Below are 18,838 nucleotides of genomic sequence, written 5' to 3' on the forward strand. Positions count from 1 at the left end.
TTGTGATTATTTTCTGCATTCTTTTTTGATTTCTCACATTCTCACCTGTAATTAAATTTGAGCCCCACTTTTCACTCTTAATACACACATAACTAGTAATAGCATATACTGAACAATGCTCTAACTTCACCCCTGTCACTTTGATTTTAAATAGAATAGGTCTTAGAATTGACGTAGAAAAAGAAAGAGACCGGACCACCCCCATCTGTCCACTCACATACAGTATATGTAAACCTTTTCAAATCATTATATCAACTAAGGAGCTGTTTTACATGAAGTTACTGTGTGACTGCTGTATCAGATAAAAGAACTATCCAGGAAGACACTATACACAGTAAATATAGTGTTTGTTTTTGTGTCTTCATCAGGTTAACGATGTAGGTTAAGAGCTTCGTGAGGGCTCAAAGAAATAAAAGAATTGAGAAAATTAACACCATCACAAACGAAAAATATTAGCTGTGCAGTGACTTGGCTTCATGTGTGGTTTCCATCACACACGCCCTTAAGCCCCTATTCCCTTATTCATCACCCCACCACGCCCTCTGGAAACATCATCCATGATGTTTCTTCCCTCCCACCATCGTTTTAAATAGCGACACAGAGTGAACAGGTGTCACATCTTTACCTGGAATCTTGTTAAAGACATCAGAGGTGCCGGTTCACCTGTAAGCCACACCTGAGAATAAAACTACAGAGAGATCTTCATTTACAGACCTGCACATCTTTTTGCTTCATTATCCAGTTTCACCCATCAAACTGAAGATAATAAGACCTACAGGTATGCTAGAACAATACGCATTACATTATTCTCTATTCTTTAATGACTTCTGGAAGAATGAAATATGGTGTACATGTAATCAATGGAATTTTTTTGTAAATACTTGTTCTTTTTTTTAAATTTTTTAAAATATTAATTAAGTATATTTTAAGCAATTGATTATTAAGTGTTTCATGCAGGCAGAAATGTGTCACCAGAAAGTGAATTTGAATCATTTATATTTGAATTTTAAGTGCTCAACTAAATGCATTAAAAAACTAAAGTCGAATCACACAATTTGAAATTGAATTTATTAGTTTGGAATTGAATTCCAATAAACGTGAAACTGAATGTAATATTATGAAATTGAATTCAGTTGCTCCGAAACTGTATTTGATCATCACTGAAAATTCAACTCTCTATATACTTCCACATTCAGTTCTCAAAAAATTCAATTTCAGGTCAGTGACACACATCTGGCCGTAAAGGAAGAGCAATCAAGTGCAGATTCACAGAACTCCTTTTCACATACTGTAACGAATGCTTTCTCTCAACAATATCAACAACCAATGGGAGCTGGATATTTTGAAAGCCTAAAGTGTTTTCTCTATTCAACATAAACACTGTAATTTTATGTCTTGCCGTTTCGGAGAAAAATTACTTTATTTGAGTTTTGTGCCTGATCCATCACCATGGTAACATTTTGGTCTGAGTGGGCTTCTGTTAATACTAATTGTATCGTAATGCAATGAGGTGATGAGTAAAGTTTTAGCTCAGTAGTCAGCACAGTCGTCTATGATCTGGGTCCCTCCAGTCGAGACCCGGTGTGACCTCCACTCTAAGATAGTTTATTCATGAACACTTATTGTAACTTACTGCATTATCAAAAAAATAAAAGTGAAACTGAATTCAAAACAAAAACTGAATTTTTACACCTATTTCCATTTTTATACAAATACAAATACAAATATAAATATAAATAATTTTCCTGCCTCAACAAATATAGATACAAATACAAATACTGGGCTCTCTGCACATCCCTAGTTTTCATCCCTATTTGAAATTGCACACAAATTCTTCATTTTCAGACGAAGAAAACTTCGAACAGCAGCTGAGGTGTCTCATTATATTTCTGTATTTAACGGAATGATCTTCCCTTTCTACTCCAGGCATGGACAACAGACTGGTCCTCACTGTCCTTTTTATGATGTTGTCCTGGATGTTTGTGGGCATCTACGCTCAAACCAACGCAACAGCAGCACCAGCCACGACAACTGCTGGCCCACTGATGCACAACACCACTGTATTAACTTTACAGGTGAGTGATGTTAAAAAACTAAAAGAAGACTATGAAATAGAACAGAATTGGCTAAAGTAAAAATTCACTTCCATTGATGGTAATTAACCTCATCACACATTACACATTATCTCACCCTCTTAAGTCTTTCTCCTCTCCTTGCAGAAAAATGTCTCTAGGGCAGGTTGTGGGAGCACACACCTCTGCACATCTGAGCCCTCTGGCTGCGACCCCTCACAAGCAGGATCATGTTTCTTTCTTTCTGCCAAGCAGACCAGCGGTCGAAACTTTGAGTTCGGCCTCTCAGGAGAATCTACCGGCTTCCTTTCTGCTTCCCTGTCTCTTGATGCCACAGCGGTATGTCAAGTTCTATCACTCACTCACAGAAGAACGTACCATGACGCCTAAGCCTGAGCCAATCATATAGTTTGTTTAAAGTCATCTGTGTCAACAACTAATTACTGTCTCTGGTTTTGCACCACAGGGAGGTAATGACACCACCTACGTCTGTGCAAACAACAATGGCAAAGTACAATTCTTTAGCGCTGTCCTCAACAATGGCCAGCTGACTCAGAGAAAGGTGAGTACATGGCTCTATGTGGCTCAGTGTAGTGGTGGTGATAGAGCTGGGTGGTATACAAATTTGTTTAAAAAAATGGACCCTAACAATGATAGTTACAGCTGATCTAGTTCAGCTATGAACCTGATTTCTATGTTTTGAGACAGAGACAGACATAACGATACATTCTGTTATGAATGCTTCTTTATCTCCTTGCGTATATTAAGCTTGTTCCATGTAATCTTCTTTTTGTTCAAACACTGAACAGAGACATTTAATGGTTTAGTCACCTGCTGCTCATACAATATCAAGGCAAACATTAATTCATCCATCATCGTCTGCATGGTATATAAATATTGCTTATAATAGTAAACTATTGAAAACTCATTCAATTGTCTTTGCTCTGCAGCTGGAGGTGAACTCTGTGAAGGGCCATGTTGTTGGAAACAAAATCCAGTGTACATTTGCTGCCACCGTACCGGCTCAACTTACTAGAACACAAGGTTTCTCAGTCTCAGTCTCCACTGGACCTTTCAATGCCAGTAAGATAACATTTCAAATAAACAAATTCACACACACATCATCAGCAACTCCAGCAGTTGAAGAGACTGATAATATTTTCTCATGTGCTGAAAGCATATCAGTAATGTTTTTTGTCTTTTGCTTGCACCCTCAGCTTCTGGTGCTCTGGGATCCCCCACCCACACAATACGCACCCCTGTTGTAAACCTGGCAAATCCTAATGCCACTATCAAAAATGAACTTGCCACCACCACCGCAGGAGCCAACACAACAGCAGCACCAGCTACTACAACTGCTGGCCCACTGATGCCCAACACCACTGTATTAACTTTACAGGTGAGTGATGTTAAAAAACTAAAAGAAGACTATGAAATAGAACAGAATTGGCTAAAGTAAAAATTCACTTCCATTGATGGTAATTAACCTCATCACACATTACACATTATCTCACCCTCTTAAGTCTTTCTCCTCTCCTTGCAGAAAAATGTCTCTAGGGCAGGTTGTGGGAGCACACACCTCTGCACATCTGAGCCCTCTGGCTGCGACCCCTCACAAGCAGGATCATGTTTCTTTCTTTCTGCCAAGCAGACCAGCGGTCGAAACTTTGAGTTCGGCCTCTCAGGAGAATCTACCGGCTTCCTTTCTGCTTCCCTGTCTCTTGATGCCACAGCGGTATGTCAAGTTCTATCACTCACTCACAGAAGAACGTACCATGACGCCTAAGCCTGAGCCAATCATATAGTTTGTTTAAAGTCATCTGTGTCAACAACTAATTACTGTCTCTGGTTTTGCACCACAGGGAGGTAATGACACCACCTACGTCTGTGCAAACAACAATGGCAAAGTACAATTCTTTAGCGCTGTCCTCAACAATGGCCAGCTGACTCAGAGAAAGGTGAGTACATGGCTCTATGTGGCTCAGTGTAGTGGTGGTGATAGAGCTGGGTGGTATACAAATTTGTTTAAAAAAATGGACCCTAACAGTGATAGTTACAGCTGATCTAGTTCAGCTATGAACCTGATTTCTATGTTTTGAGACAGAGACAGACATAACGATACATTCTGTTATGAATGGTTCTTTATCTCCTTGCGTATATTAAGCTTGTTCCATGTAATCTTCTTTTTGTTCAAACACTGAACAGAGACATTTAATGGTTTAGTCACCTGCTGCTCATACAATATCAAGGCAAACATTACTTCATCCATCATCGTCTGCATGGTATATAAATATTGCTTATAATAGTAAACTATTGAAAACTCATTCAACTGTCTTTGCTCTGCAGCTGGAGGTGAACTCTGTGAAGGGCCGTGTTGTTGGAAACAAAATCCAGTGTACATTTGCTGCCACCGTACCGGCTCAACTTACTAGAAAACAAGGTTTCTCAGTCTCAGTCTCCACTGGACCTTTCAATGCCAGTAAGATAACATTTCAAATAAACAAATTCACACACACATCATCAGCAACTCCAGCAGTTGAAGAGACTGATAATATTTTCTCATGTGCTGAAAGCATATCAGTAATGTTTTTTGTCTTTTGCTTGCACCCTCAGCTTCTGGTGCTCTGGGATCCCCCACCCACACAATACGCACCCCTGTTGTAAACCTGGCAAATCCCAATGCCACTATCAAAAATGAACTTGCCACCACCACCACAGGACCCAACACAACAGCAGCAGCAACCACAGGAGCCAACACAACAGCAGCAGCAACCCCTGCGGCAACCACAGGAGCCAACACAACAGCAGCACCAGCTACTACAACTGCTGGCCCACTGATGCCCAACGCCACGGTAGAAACTTTACAGGTGAGTGATGTTAAAAAACTCAAAGAAGACTATGAAATAGAACAGAATTGGCTAAAGTAAAAATTCACTTCCACTGATTGTGTTTAACCTCATCATAGTGCACCCTCTTAAGTCTTTCTCCTCTCCTTGCAGACATCTGTCTCTAGGGCAGATTGTGGGAGCATCCAGCTCTGTCCAGCTGAGCCCTCTGGCTGCGACCCCTCACAAGCAGGATCATGTTTCTTTCTTGCTGCCAAGCAGACCAGCGGCCGAAACTTTGAGTTCGGCCTCTCAGGAGAATCTACCGGCTTCCTTTCTGCCTGCCTGTCTCTTGATGTCACAGCGGTACGTCAAGTTCTATCACTCACTCACAGAAGAACGTACCATGAAGCCTAAGCCTGAGCCAATCATATAGTTTGTTTAAAGTCATCTGTGTCAACAACTACTAATTACTGTCTCTGGTTTTGCACAACAGGGAGGTAATGCCACCTGCTATATTTGTGCAAACAACAATAGCAAAGTACAATTCTTTGGCGCTGTCCTCAACAATGGCCAGCTGAATCTGAGAGAGGTGAGTACATGGCTCTACGTGGCTCAGTGTAGTGGTGGTGATAGAGCTGGGTGATATACAAATTTGTTTAAAAAAATGGACCCTAACAGTGATAGTTACAGCTGATCTAGTTCGGCTATGAACCTGATTTCTATGTTTTGAGACAGAGACAGACATAACGATACATTCTATGCTATGAATGTCTCTTTATCTCCTTGCGTATATAAGGCTTGTTCCATGTAATCTTTTCATTCTACAAATCAAATAATGAACAGAAACATTTAATGGTATAGTCACCTGCTGCTCATACAATATCAAGGCAAACATTAATTCATCCATCATCGTCTGCATGGTATATAAATATTGCTTATAATAGTAAACTATTGAAAACTCATTCAACCGTCTTTTCTCTGCAGCTGGAGGTGAACTCTGTGAAGGGCCGTGTCGATGGAAACAAAATCCAGTGTACATTTGCTGCCACTGTACCTGCCCAACTTACTAGAGCACAAGGTTTCTCAGTCTCAATCTCCACTGGACCTTTCAACGCCAGTAAGATAACGTTTCAAATAAACAAATTCACACATATCATCAGCAACTCCAGCAGTTGAAGAGACTGATAATATTTTTTCATGTGCTGAAAGCATATCAGTAATGTTTTTTGTTTTTTGCTTGCACCCTCAGCTTCTGGTGAACTGGGATCCCCCACCGTGGCAATACGGACTCCTGTTGTAAACCTGGCAAATCCTAATGCCACTGTCAAAAATGAACTTGCCACCAACACCACAGGACCCAACACAACAGCAGCAGCAACCACAGGAGCCCACACAACAGCAGCAGCAACCACAGGAGCCCACACAACAGCCGCAGCGACCATAGGAACCTACACAACAGCAGCAGCAACCACAGGAGCCCAAACAACAGCAGCACCAGCCACTACAACTGCTGGCCCACTGATGCCCAACACCACAGTAGAAACTTTGGAGGTGAGTGGTTTTACAAAACTCAAAGAAGACTATGAAATAGAACAGAATTGGCTAAAGTAAAAATTCACTTCCACTGATGATGTTTAACCTCATCACACATCACACATTATCCCACCCTCTTAAGTCTTTCTCCTCTCCTTGCAGACACCTGTCTCTAGGGCAGATTGTGGGAGCACACAGCTGTGTGCAGATGAGCCCTCTGACTGCGACCCCTCACAAGCAGGATCATGTTTCTTTCTTTCTGCCAGGCAGACGAGTGGTCGAAACTTTGAGTTTGGCCTCTCAGGAGAATCTACTGGCTACCTTTCTGCCTGCCTGTCTCTTGATGTCACAGCGGTACGTTAAGTTCTATCACTCACTCACAGAAGAACGTACCATGAAGCCTAAGCCTGAGCCAATCATATAATTTGTTTGAAGCAATTTGTGTCAACAACTACTAATTACTGTCTCTGGTTTTGCACAACAGGGAGGTAATGCCACCTGCTACATCTGTGCAAACAACAATAGCAATGTACAATTCTTTGGCGCTAACCTCAACAATGACCAGCTGACTCAGACAACGGTGAGTACATGGCTCTACGTGGCTCAGTGTAGTGGTGGTGATAGAGCTGGGTGAGAATATATATATTGCTCTGTTGGAGCCCACTTTCATGGCAGTCTGACATACCTTTTATTCTATTATTGGATTTCCTGTATAAGAAAAAATCTAATGTAGTACTATGATAAATTTGTTTAAAAAATGTACATGAACAGTGATAGTTACACCTGATCGAGTTTGGTTATGAACCTCATTTCTATGTTTTGAGACAGAGACAGACATAAGGATCCATTCTGTTATGAATGGTTCTTTATCTCCTTGCATATATTAAGCTTGTTCCATGTAATCTTATTTTCATTCTACAAATCAAATACTGAACAGACACATTTAATGGCTCAGTCACCTGCTGCTCATGCAAACCCTAATCCATCATCATCTGCATGGTATATAAATATTGCTTACATTAATAAACCATTGTAAACTCATTCAACTGTCTTTGCTCTGCAGCTGAACGTGAACTCTGTGAAGGGCCGTGTCGATGGAAACAAAATCCAGTGTACATTTGCTGTCACCATACCGGCCCAACTTACTAGAGCACAAAGTCATTCAATCTCAGTCGCCACTGGAACATTCAGCGCCAGTAAGATAACATTTCCAATTTATAAATTCACAGACATATCATCAGCAATTCCAGCAGTCGAAGATAATATTTTCTCATGTGCTAAAAGCATATCAGTAATGTTTTTTGTCTTATTCTTGCACCTTCAGCTACTGGTGCTCTGGGATCCCCCACCACAGTAATACGGACCCCTGTTGTAAACCTGGCAGATCCTAATGCCACCATCACCAATTTAGTTACCACCAACACCACCACCAACACAACCGCTTCCCCCAGTACCGCTGCCCCAACCACTGACCACGCTGTTACACTACAGCAATCCCTGACACATGGTAAGCATAGGGTTGTTTTTCGTGAGATATCTAAGACTATAACTTCTTCCTAAGGAGATACTGTTTATTTGTAGAATGGCTAATCAATCTTTTTTTTTTTAATAATTCAATGTTTAAAAAATTGCCTGTTCTCCCATCCTTCACTATAGCTCTCCTGGTCACTGTGGGTGTGCTGGGTCTGGCCATGCTATGAGGAAACTGACGCCAAATCGAGACAAGAAAACATGAATCGAGACAAGAAAACTTCACTATCCATAAACACATGCAACTGAATATAAACTTAAAACATCTCCCAGCAGGTTAACTCTACACAGTATATCCCAGATTCTTAGGATCGTGCTTATTTGCGTCAGCTCACCGCAGGTGAAAGAAGAGGGAGTGGTGGAGGGAGGTCACTCTTCTGCAGCCTTTGGACTGTTGTCACATCTGCTACAAGCTCTGAAACAAAGAAGTTAAATATTTTTGAAGAGTTTTTAATTGAATGTTATGTGTAATCCCCCAATCTTCGTTTGGTAACCATAAGACTGCTGGATTTATGTCTTATGAGCTACATAATTGCAGGCAGATGCCGCTGATGCAAATCAATGTAGAATATATATAATTAAATTGCTAGAATGACACACAAATGAGAAGCACTATTACAATCAGAACCATTACAAGTAACCAAACCTCAAAACCAAATCAAGTGAAGCAGTACCTGGCTTTCACTGGTAGATGTCAGGATTTATACATTTTTCAGGGAGGGTTAGGATCTGGTTACATTCTAAGCCTACATTATTACAGTCAGGCAAATATCTCATGACTCAGTTAATCTGTGGTAAGGCCTGGAGCCGTCAAATTATTGAATTGTGATGCCAGAAAAAGATCCTATGGTAAATTGCAGAAGTTGTCAAACAGTAGGCTTTTCTTGTCACAAAGCTGAATGAATAACTATTTTTAAATCATTATATTCTTTTGTTTACTCTCAGAATAGGCAGATGTGCCCTTATGAAGGACCATAATTATTTTGTTTTGTGCATGTCACAGCAGATTTATATGTATGTGTTATGTTTCTTTTTATACACACAAGGCAAGCAAACAAATAATATATTTTTCTTCTCCTGTCACTCATAATGATGCCAGCATTATATCTTATATTATTCTGTGTGGTGTGAATGTTGAATGAATGAATGAGAAAGTATGTACATGTCCTTAAAATGAAGCCTGCATGGGCTGATATTTTCATGTGCGTGTGTGAGTGGATCTATGCATGTGCGAGAACACATGCAAATGAGCAATTGCTCATGAAGAATGCTTTATGATACCAAATACTGGTGAAACTGATTTTGCACATTACATTATGTAACATTTGTACTTTTACTAAAAAAAAATTTAAATAATTATTTTTACACAGATTGGTTCTCCTGGTGTCATTAATAAATTGTCAGAAATCAATGACCACAATCATGGACAATTTATTATAAAGCAGGCAGTGACTCATATTGAAATATTATCTATAGACATTATAGGTGTGCCGGTGTACTGCTTCTACTTTATACCGCAGTGAAGCATCTCACAGAATCAACCATTTCCATTACCATCATTATTGTGATTTTTGTCATTTTCAGAGGACACCGTGAACACAGAGCAACAATCCTCCCTTCATCCGCAGTTTTATTTTGTTTAGCTATAAGTGGCCTGTAAGAGCCCAGCATCACTGTTATTACAGTCTGTGTGCATTTACAAATTTCTCTGCCTTTTTAAAAATTAAATTAGCTATTAACACTTACTTATTCAGAGTCCATCAAATAACATTTGGGACATATAGACGAGTTTTCAGTGAATGAAATCCAAGGCGATCATGAAGTCATTCATCTATATTTTACCACTAATAGAAGGATTTCAAGAAACATGATTATTGCAATTATACATTTATTTATTTATCAAGTTTTTTGGCCCTGGCCCTGATCCAAGTCCTTAAATATCGGGTATTTGACAATACAAAGGCTGATTTCATACATATATTTACGTTAATGCCGCCCAATGCCCATAATCTACAACTTGATAATAAGATAAGATAGACCTAAATTTATCCTAAAAGAAAAAAATGTGCCAAAGATGCTCAGTATGCAAAGTAGAAATAGTAACATTAAATATAAACACAGCAGCAGAAGATATGCAATGTTGATTGAATATGTTTCTAGCACATGAAATAACATGTGAAGCTCACTAAATTTGGCACACATTATTTTTTGCGAAATACTTGATCCAAATACTGGAGGTTTTGGTTTAAAAATGATCATCTTTGTTGTTATGATATAAATGAAACTTTTAGTGGGAGAACGTGACTCCTGAAACTGACGTGACACAGTCAGCAAGACTAAATTTATCACTCTGTTGGTGTTGTTGAAACTATAAAAACACTTGTCCACTTGTGATCCACTTGTGATTGTACAGTCGTGTTACAGAGTGGAGTCCCTTCCCTTGCAAATGATCTTTGGCTGAATACAGACACCAGCTTGCAGAAAATGCACAAACGAAGAGAAAACCAAGTCAAGTCATCAACAGATTTAAGTTAATAATTTATTTCATTTTGTGCATTCAACTACAGTATTTGAATCTACATATTCTCCAGTGAATGCCACAATAATTTATATTAAGCAAAGATATACACTAGGAAAGATCATGTCTTTGCTACAATCACACCTGGCCTGGAAGAGCTGCTTGATGAGGTTGAAATATGTGCTGACTCAAATGTAATAACGCTCCAAACCTGTGTTTAGGTTAGCCACAGCAGCAGTGGAAAGTAACTAAGTACATTTACTTAATTACAGTACTACAAGTACAATTTTGAGATACTTGTACTTTACTTGAGTATTTCCTTTTTAGGCTACTTTATACTTCCACTCCACTACATTTCAGAGGGAAGTATTGTACTTTCTACTCCACTACATTTATTTGACAGCTTTATTTATTTATTTCTTTATTTATCAGATGAAGATTTGACACAATGGATAATATAACAAGCTTTTAAAATACAACACATTGTTAAAGATGAAACCAGTGGTTTCCAACCTTTTTGGCTTTTGATGTTTTATAAAAAGCAGTGTGTAGTCGGGGTCACATTTCAGATGTCTATGAGTTGTTAACAGCTCCACCAAATAGTGATTTTTCCCTCTAAACTTCTCACGTGGTTTTATTTTAATAAATGTTCAAATGATCCAATATTTCAGCAAAAATCAAAGATTAGAGAAAAAGTCCAAAAACTGAAAACAGATTTGTGTATCTTTGTTTTTTCTTCTTTCCTCTCCCATGAATCATCTCACGACCCCTCAGATTTATCTGGTGACTCTTTGGAAGGGCGTGACCCCTAGGTTGGGAACCACTGGACTGAACTACCTAAGTGTATATAAAGTAGTTCGAACTAGATCCACTTCCACATTTACTTGGGGTTGGGCCCCTCCGAAGGGTCACCAGATAAATCTAAGAGGTCATGAGATGATTAATGGGAGAGGAAACTTCCTGTAGCCTATATGCCCTCAGTGGAAAACCTGTGAAATTGATAAATGTGTTTCCAGGTTTAAACAGGATAAAGCTGAACTGCACCCACTCTTCCAGTTAGTTTTTGAGTTATTGGCAAGATCGTGTGATTTTTTTCAAGATTAAAAAAGATGCTCAAGTTACTGGAATAAACTGAGAGTGCGTTTGTGCTGCCCTGTTCCTTTTCCATACAGTCCAATGCTTGAGGATTTGAATTCTGCAAATTCATATATCCGCAAAAGACACAAGTCCCAATGTTGTGTGTCTGTATATTTGCTAATTTGCATTGCTGCCATTCCAAGACTGACATGCATGGATGCTTTGCTAACAACTCTCATTGAAGCCACAGTTCATGACAAACCTACTGCACAGAAACATTAGAGCCGAAATTATTAGGTGATCAATTGATTAGTCGAACAACATAGAAGTAACTGGCAACTCTTTTGACAATTGACTTTATTTTTTATTTGTATTTATTAATCTTATTTTAAATTTAGATTTGTGTGTCCACCGTGTTTTATTGTCATTACTTAGAAAAACTAAATAAAATGTCATTCAAAAATAAAGTAATAAAAGTAAATAAAATAATTGACTCATTGTTTCACTTATTCAAGCAAGCAAAAATACCAAACATTTTCAGATATTTCAGCTTCTTAAATGTACTTTTAACTTATCAGAACTTGTGATGAGCCTTTGTTCAATTGTTTTTGACATTTTGTAGACTGAGCCATTAGCTGAAAAGAAAATTATTGATAGATTCATCAGAATTAAATAAATTGCTAGTTGCAGTCACAGTCCTACATAACTTCATAAAGATGACGCTTTAAAAATGTTTCAAAATGTCAAAATATTTCTGCTGTGGAACCTGATACCTGTTGTTGTAGAATGGTAGAAACAGTATACAGTCCATAAACAGCAACATTTTGTCACAGTGGAAATCTGTTAAAACATCTGTTTGGCATGTACATGATGGGTGACAGGTGGTTCTGGATGCCTGGGATTTACATGAAATTCACCAGGTAGCCACAAGAGTCTGCCCCTGAGCACTACTCCAACCCCTGGAGGCACAGCCAGCAGAGAGCGCTTTCTCTGGGAAGACCAGCCTTGAGAGGAGCTCTCCAACTTTATCTGCCAATCAGGTTGGGCTTACACTTCATATACACTTCACATTCTTTTTCTCACCTAGTAATTCAACAATGGACCACATAACATTAATGTACCCATTTTCAATCAAACTAAAAAGCATTTTCACATAAAGTTGCCAGCACACTAGTATCAGTTAAACATGTTACAATACATCGTGCCCAACCTGTGTATGGCATGGCAAAATGTGAATGCAAAAGAGTGGAATTAGGACATTCGCCCTAAAATTGATGATATAATTACTGTTAATTATCCTGAATCAGTTCCAACCCTGATACACACACACACACACACACATAATGGTCATGGACAGACCCACATATAATTAAATGACAGGTGTCACCATTTATAATGGGTGTCAGGCTGTTCTGGAAATAAATTAAGCTGTAGAGAGTTATTCACAAGTCTTCAACGGCCACAGAACCTTTCCATCTGTGTTGTTGAGTTGGCAAAATAGCTTAGGGTTATGGGCTGCACATGTATAAGACAGCAGGCCTTGACAGAGTTAGCCCTGAGGTGCACAAAGGCTGTGTGATGTCATACTTGACATAGTCAATATCTCTGCAAGTCTTCAGAGAGCACCAAACACCTGGAAAATAAAGGGATGTTTTAATATGTCCAATGACTACAGACCTGCTGCCTTGACCAACACAATGAAGACCGGGAAGGGTTTGGTTTTATAGCCATTTAGTCCTACTGTATGGTGGAGTTTTCATGAGAATTTCACACAACACAACATGCTTTATGGATTATAGAGTGTTCTAGAGTGTTTTAGCTGTTTCTAGTTCTTTTCAGTTCCATGGCAACCCATTGCTGGATATCTAACATGTTTTTAAACAGTTGGCTAGCCACTCCAAATGTCCAAGTCAGATTATATCACATCCATCACAAAAACATGTTATGCCTTTAAAGCACCTGCAATCAGTGGGATCTGTTTGGCAAGTGAACAGCACCTGCAAATGTGATTGAAGATGCCAATCTTCTGATTGTCGCTCTGCAACACAAAGTGAAAGAATGTGAGCACAATTTCTGTGACATATACAGAGAAGCACGATACATCCTGACCTACTCACAAGAAAGTTATTTCTGGTAGCCAAAGTTAAAAGAAGCACAGAACTGACCGATCTCAACTGATAGGTTTCGCTCTCTCTTCTACTCTCTTCATTGTGTACACAACATGAAGGTGATGTGCCTAATGCAATGTTCAAGAGCAGTATTGCTGGGGTATTTACACAATTGGAAAAAGGAGCACAAGATAAATATTTGATGTATAATATTTGCACATAGAGTTGTGAAAGTAAGCACAGTGTAAACATATGGCTATCTAGTCCATGTTGTTAGTCAGTGACAGCTTAAAAGAAAAGAAAAAAAGTGAAGCAACAAAGAAATATATAATACCTCAATCAGCTACAGCATTAAAAAGCTGCTTACATGTTAATTCATCAACAATACTCCAGTAATAATGATAATAATATAAATCTTAAAAGGAGCCATTCTGCTGCATAATAAGTACATTTACTTTTGATACTTACTGATACTTTAGATTTTGCTGATACAACTTACTTTTATGTAAGTAAGGTGTTGAAAGCAGGACTTTTCTAATGCACAATTATTAAACTGTAGTATCGCAGTGGACCCTCATAGCAAAAATAGTTAAAATATTGAAAAAATACTAATTTTACTTAAGTTTAGGATATGACTGCTTCCACCACTGCCTCAAATATGATGGTTTCAAAGATAAAACGACAACAAGCATCACTTTGTTATTGTTTGTGACAATTTAACCCATTGGGTGTTATAATTGGGGGTTAAATCTACCTGCTCCTTGTAAAAATCTGGCCATATTAAGGTGAAAACTGGGAACAAAACAAAACAAAACAAAAAAAACCCAAAATAAACAAATATACCAAAATAAACAATGAGCCTTATAGATGATCCAGAAATAGGATTATTATTATTATAATTTTATCTTCTCCCATTCTGGGAAACCAGCAAAAAGTAATTCACTCAACAGATTGATGTCAACTAAAGAAATGGTCCGGTAGAATTGTACAAAGAGGAATTTATTTTAGATACTGTTCTAGAGAAGCAACTCATACTTTTTCAATTACTTCTTCATTTTTAGCTTGTTGCATTACAACATTTTTATGATACAATGCTTGCCATAAGGTTGTACTGATGAAGGCTATTGTTAGTATCTGATATAAATCTGATGTTTGTGTGTTTATATGCCATGATTCACCAAAGGAGTATCCACTAAATCACAAGGCCAGTTTCACATGAAAAGACATCCACAACTGCCATGCCAACCAAACAGGTTCAAGAGGGCAAAGCTGTGACTTTCATGCCAGTCAATCTAAGCCATTGTTTATTCTCTGTGTATGTCTTTGTCCATAACATGATTGATGCAGAGATTTGCTGATCAATGGTCAACTCATCAGTGAAGAAAGTGTCCAGGCCCAAACTTGGAGAATGAAGAAATTGTCAATACAGCAGTCTGTGCATGATGCTGTCTCCAGATCTGAGGTTTTTGTTCCCGGTCATCAATCTTTAAACTCCCGCAGATCATATCACAAATAGTATATGCCCAGACATGGTCAAACTCAATGTATCTACAGTATGCAAAGTTAGCCTATGGGCTCGTTGGTTTCTAAAAACGGAAATGTTTTTACCTGTGTTAGTTCAGGTCACATTGCATGGAGCTTCAGGTCACCGTCAGTGCATATTGTCTCATTATTCCAATGGAATCTGTGCAACACCTGTCTGTGGTGTCTGTTATGGAATTTTTTGAATGTTAGATACTGTGAAACTGGAAACAATATTGAAATCTGGCAACGTCCAACAATACGAACAGTCAACAGTGGATTGCGAAAACTGAAATGCTTGAGCAACGTTCTCATCAGGGAGGGTTAAAAACAATCCATCTAGTGTGCAATGAATGGTAGCCTCACTGTCTACCAAAATCTCGACTCTACTACCATTAACCTGAAGAACATTATTGGATCTTCAGTGTAATTATTAGAAAGTTGAATTATAGCTGCTTGAATGGGAAATGGTTGCTCTGATCCTGTCCCTCCATGGCCTCCCTATACTTTACTGTAAAATTGTGCATGTTGCACATCAGCAGCCTGTTGAGCTGTGGGGGGTGGCAAAGCAAAGGAGGGGGGTCCCATGTTTGGTGACTCTGGTTTGGGTTGTTGGACCTGTTCTGATGATGACCACTCCTACACTCCCTAGCCCAATGCTCCGCTTTACCACATTTGTTACAATTTCCTCGTCTGCGTTTGTTGTTGTTTCTGTTATGATGCCCTTCCTGTTGTACATACTGTACGATTTGTTTAGGGCTGTAGGCAGATTTATTGTAAGTGAAAACCTCACTCCCCAAAACTAAAAATGTGCACAAAGATTAAATAATGACAAAAGCAAAAACAAAAAGGAATGTCTGCAGAGCAAATGCAGGTTCCTGAAATTACAACATCTAGTCTGCGACCTAGTGACAATGTTTACTAGCTTACATGACCGAACCAACTCCTTGGGGACCCTCCTTCTGGACTAGTGATGGGTGTATTAGCGTCTGCACACTACCAGTATCAAGAAGTGCTTGGGCCAGTTCACCATTGATCTTAACTGTAGTGACTTGCTGTTTTCCTATGATACAATTCTCACTCTGACAGGCTTAGCAGATGACCTTGCATTCATAGGAGTTCCAACTTTTTCTAGGGGCCTAGCTGGCTCTGGCTCTCTAGTAGGGGTGTGCCCGAATACAAATACATTATTCAGCAAAGCACAAATAGTGGGTTTTATACAAATATTTGTTTCATACAAATATTTTAAAAATTATTTGTTGGGGGTGTTCCCCAGAGATAAAGTTGAGCTACTGACACAAGCAAGTGCTCTTAAAGACTCTCCATGAACTGTCGTTCCCCTTCTCCTTTCCACAAAGTTAGGTTGTAAAAAATAGGCAATAAATGAAAAGTGCAAAGTAATAATTGCCTTTGAAGTTCCTCCCTACATTTTACATGGTGTGCTGTCTCTGTGTTATGGGTGTACAAATAGATAGGTCTGGCTGTAATGAGGCGATGAGTAAAGTTTCAGCTCAGTAATCATGATAATATTCTAAAATTAAAAGTGTAATAAAAACAAAAACAGGATTTTTAAGCCTCTTTCCACTTTTATTCAAACAGAAATACAGATACAAATAATTTTGCCGCCTCAACAAATACAGATACAAATACAAATACTGGGATCTCTGCACATCCCTACTCTCTAGGACCACCTCCTCCTCCTGACCCCAATGGCTTACCCTGTGCAGTGAAGGGCTCTCTCGGGTTCTCATTAGGTCGAATATCAGGTTCCCTGAACCTCTGCCGATAGACTTCAACATTGATTTCATATTTGGCAAGGATGGCCTCTTTGACCTTGTAGTCAAACATGTCCTCTGCTGCCATGACTCAATCCTGTCTGCAATCAGCTCATCACCTCTCCCAGTCTGCTCACCTGCTTCTCATCAGTTCATCAGCTTGCAGTATATATACCCCGGCTCTTCATCCACTCATTGCTAGATTGTTGTTTCTACTCAATGGTAGCTTACACTTCAGGCTTCTCACTTGTATATAGTAGTTTCTCCAAGTTTGATATTGTTGCAAACTGCTATCTCTCTGTGCAGTGCTCCTGGACCACCACCACTCGCCTGCCTGCCTGCCTGCCTGCCTGCTTGCCAGCTTGCCCACTTGCCCACTATCCAGCCCACCACTACCTGCTCCCTTCTGCCAGACCTTGCCATTGTCCCTCACTCATCTCAGCCCTCCAGTCCTCTGCCTCGGCCTGCTTCACCCCCACTCCTTCCACCTCCATTCCCCATTTCCCTGGCAATAAAGCCTTATTTCATTTACTTATTTCATCTGTGTCTGCGTTTGGGTCCACATTGCAACCCACAACAGAGTATAATGTTAAAATCTGCCACATCAAGTTTTAAGTTAAAGAGCTCTGGATCTGGGAGACATGGAGAGTACATTGGGTGGTAAAATAAATATATTAACTAATTACGAATTAGTTTTTTCATTAACAAATTTACAGTTTGTTAATAAGCAATTTTCTGCCGGCATTCCTCTCCTGCCTTTTTTGCTGTGATAATGTATTTCTATTCTTCATAGCTCTCCATTATAATGACCTGTTCCTCCTGACTGAAGTAGGCGGCACACGATCAGTCCATTTTGTGCGGATAAAGAGTCAAATGACGCGCCAAACGTCCCCTTTTATGGGGACGCGCATGGAGCCTGAAACAGAAAGCCCGGGTTAACAAGTTCAAGTAATAAGTTCATAACCACCGTCGTGATACCATTTATCTCTGATAACGAGTTTAGGGTTTATCGAGCTAGCTCACACAAAGAAAGCCTGGGTATGTTGAACTTGCCAGCCAGAGGGGTGTACTACAAAGCGAGATTAGTGGGTTAGCAAAGTATGTTGAGCCTAAAGCCAGGGTTTTCAATGTCACGAAGGTGGCTCTCCTTTAACCTGGCTATATCACCATGGTAACTAATACTGCAAACTTAACCTGGTCCAGAGCAGGTTATGTTCCGAGTTTCGGCTTAAATCAGCAATAAAAAGCGCCGCCGTTTCACTAACCACCTGATTTGCTGCCAGATTCGTTTAACACTGCTGGTACTACAGCTATTAGAATATTATCGAATAGAAAATTGATTAGTCTTGTATCATAATTACCATTGATTTGATATTATAATACATATTGTAAATTTGTAATGCTGCAATAGGTTAGGGTTACTTGTGGGATGGGATTTTGTTACAATATATCAAACTATTTCAAATTTAAAAGAAAACTAAAAAAAACAAGAAATTAATGAAGAAATACTTTGAACAAAAAATAGAATAAAATGGATTAGTGTATTGGTATTTATCACAGATAATATTAAATATATAATATTAATTTCACTTTGATTTGGCCAAAAACTGAAGTGATTTCCACTTATCCTTCATTATGGGACAGAGTCAGATCTGAATGCACTTCTTGAGAATAATGTTTAAATCTGCTGCATCAAGTTTAAAGTTTAAGAGCTTTGGATGTGGGAGGCACGGAGAGTGCATTGAGTGGTAAATAAGTATATTAACTAATTATGAATTGGTTTTATAATTAATTAATTCACACAATCAGCAATTGCCAGCATTCCTCTCTATGTGTCAAATGATGCACCAAACACCCCTCTTCATGGGAACACGCA

General features: G+C 39.0%; 1 protein-coding gene across 1 annotated transcript; it reads left to right on the plus strand.

Annotated features, from left to right (window-relative positions):
- Positions 1–640: 640 nt before the first annotated feature.
- LOC137174957 (mucin-22-like) lies at positions 641–9,513 on the plus strand. Its single transcript, XM_067580511.1, has 19 exons — positions 641–778; positions 1,927–2,075; positions 2,220–2,411; positions 2,539–2,634; positions 3,023–3,155; positions 3,290–3,471; positions 3,616–3,807; positions 3,935–4,030; positions 4,419–4,551; positions 4,686–4,939; positions 5,072–5,263; positions 5,394–5,489; positions 5,885–6,017; positions 6,150–6,451; positions 6,596–6,787; positions 6,918–7,013; positions 7,497–7,629; positions 7,758–7,940; positions 8,090–9,513. The coding sequence occupies exons 2-19, from the start codon at positions 1,929–1,931 to the stop codon at positions 8,131–8,133; spliced, it is 2,796 nt and encodes a 931-aa protein (XP_067436612.1). The 5' UTR covers positions 641–778; positions 1,927–1,928; the 3' UTR covers positions 8,134–9,513.
- Positions 9,514–18,838: the final 9,325 nt, after the last annotated feature.

The sequence above is a fragment of the Thunnus thynnus genome, chromosome 22 (assembly GCF_963924715.1).
Source record: "Thunnus thynnus chromosome 22, fThuThy2.1, whole genome shotgun sequence".
In the NCBI taxonomy this organism is placed as follows: domain Eukaryota; kingdom Metazoa; phylum Chordata; class Actinopteri; order Scombriformes; family Scombridae; genus Thunnus; species Thunnus thynnus.

Bases quoted from the DNA above. Each gene is read 5' to 3' on its own strand.
- LOC137174957 (XM_067580511.1), top strand. From the start codon at position 1,929: ATGGACAACAGACTGGTCCTCACTGTCCTTTTTATGATGTTGTCCTGG. The intron at 6,018-6,149 runs GTAAGATAACGT...TTGCACCCTCAG, and splicing joins CACTGGACCTTTCAACGCCA to CTTCTGGTGAACTGGGATCC. The intron at 7,014-7,496 runs GTGAGTACATGG...TTTGCTCTGCAG, and splicing joins ACCAGCTGACTCAGACAACG to CTGAACGTGAACTCTGTGAA.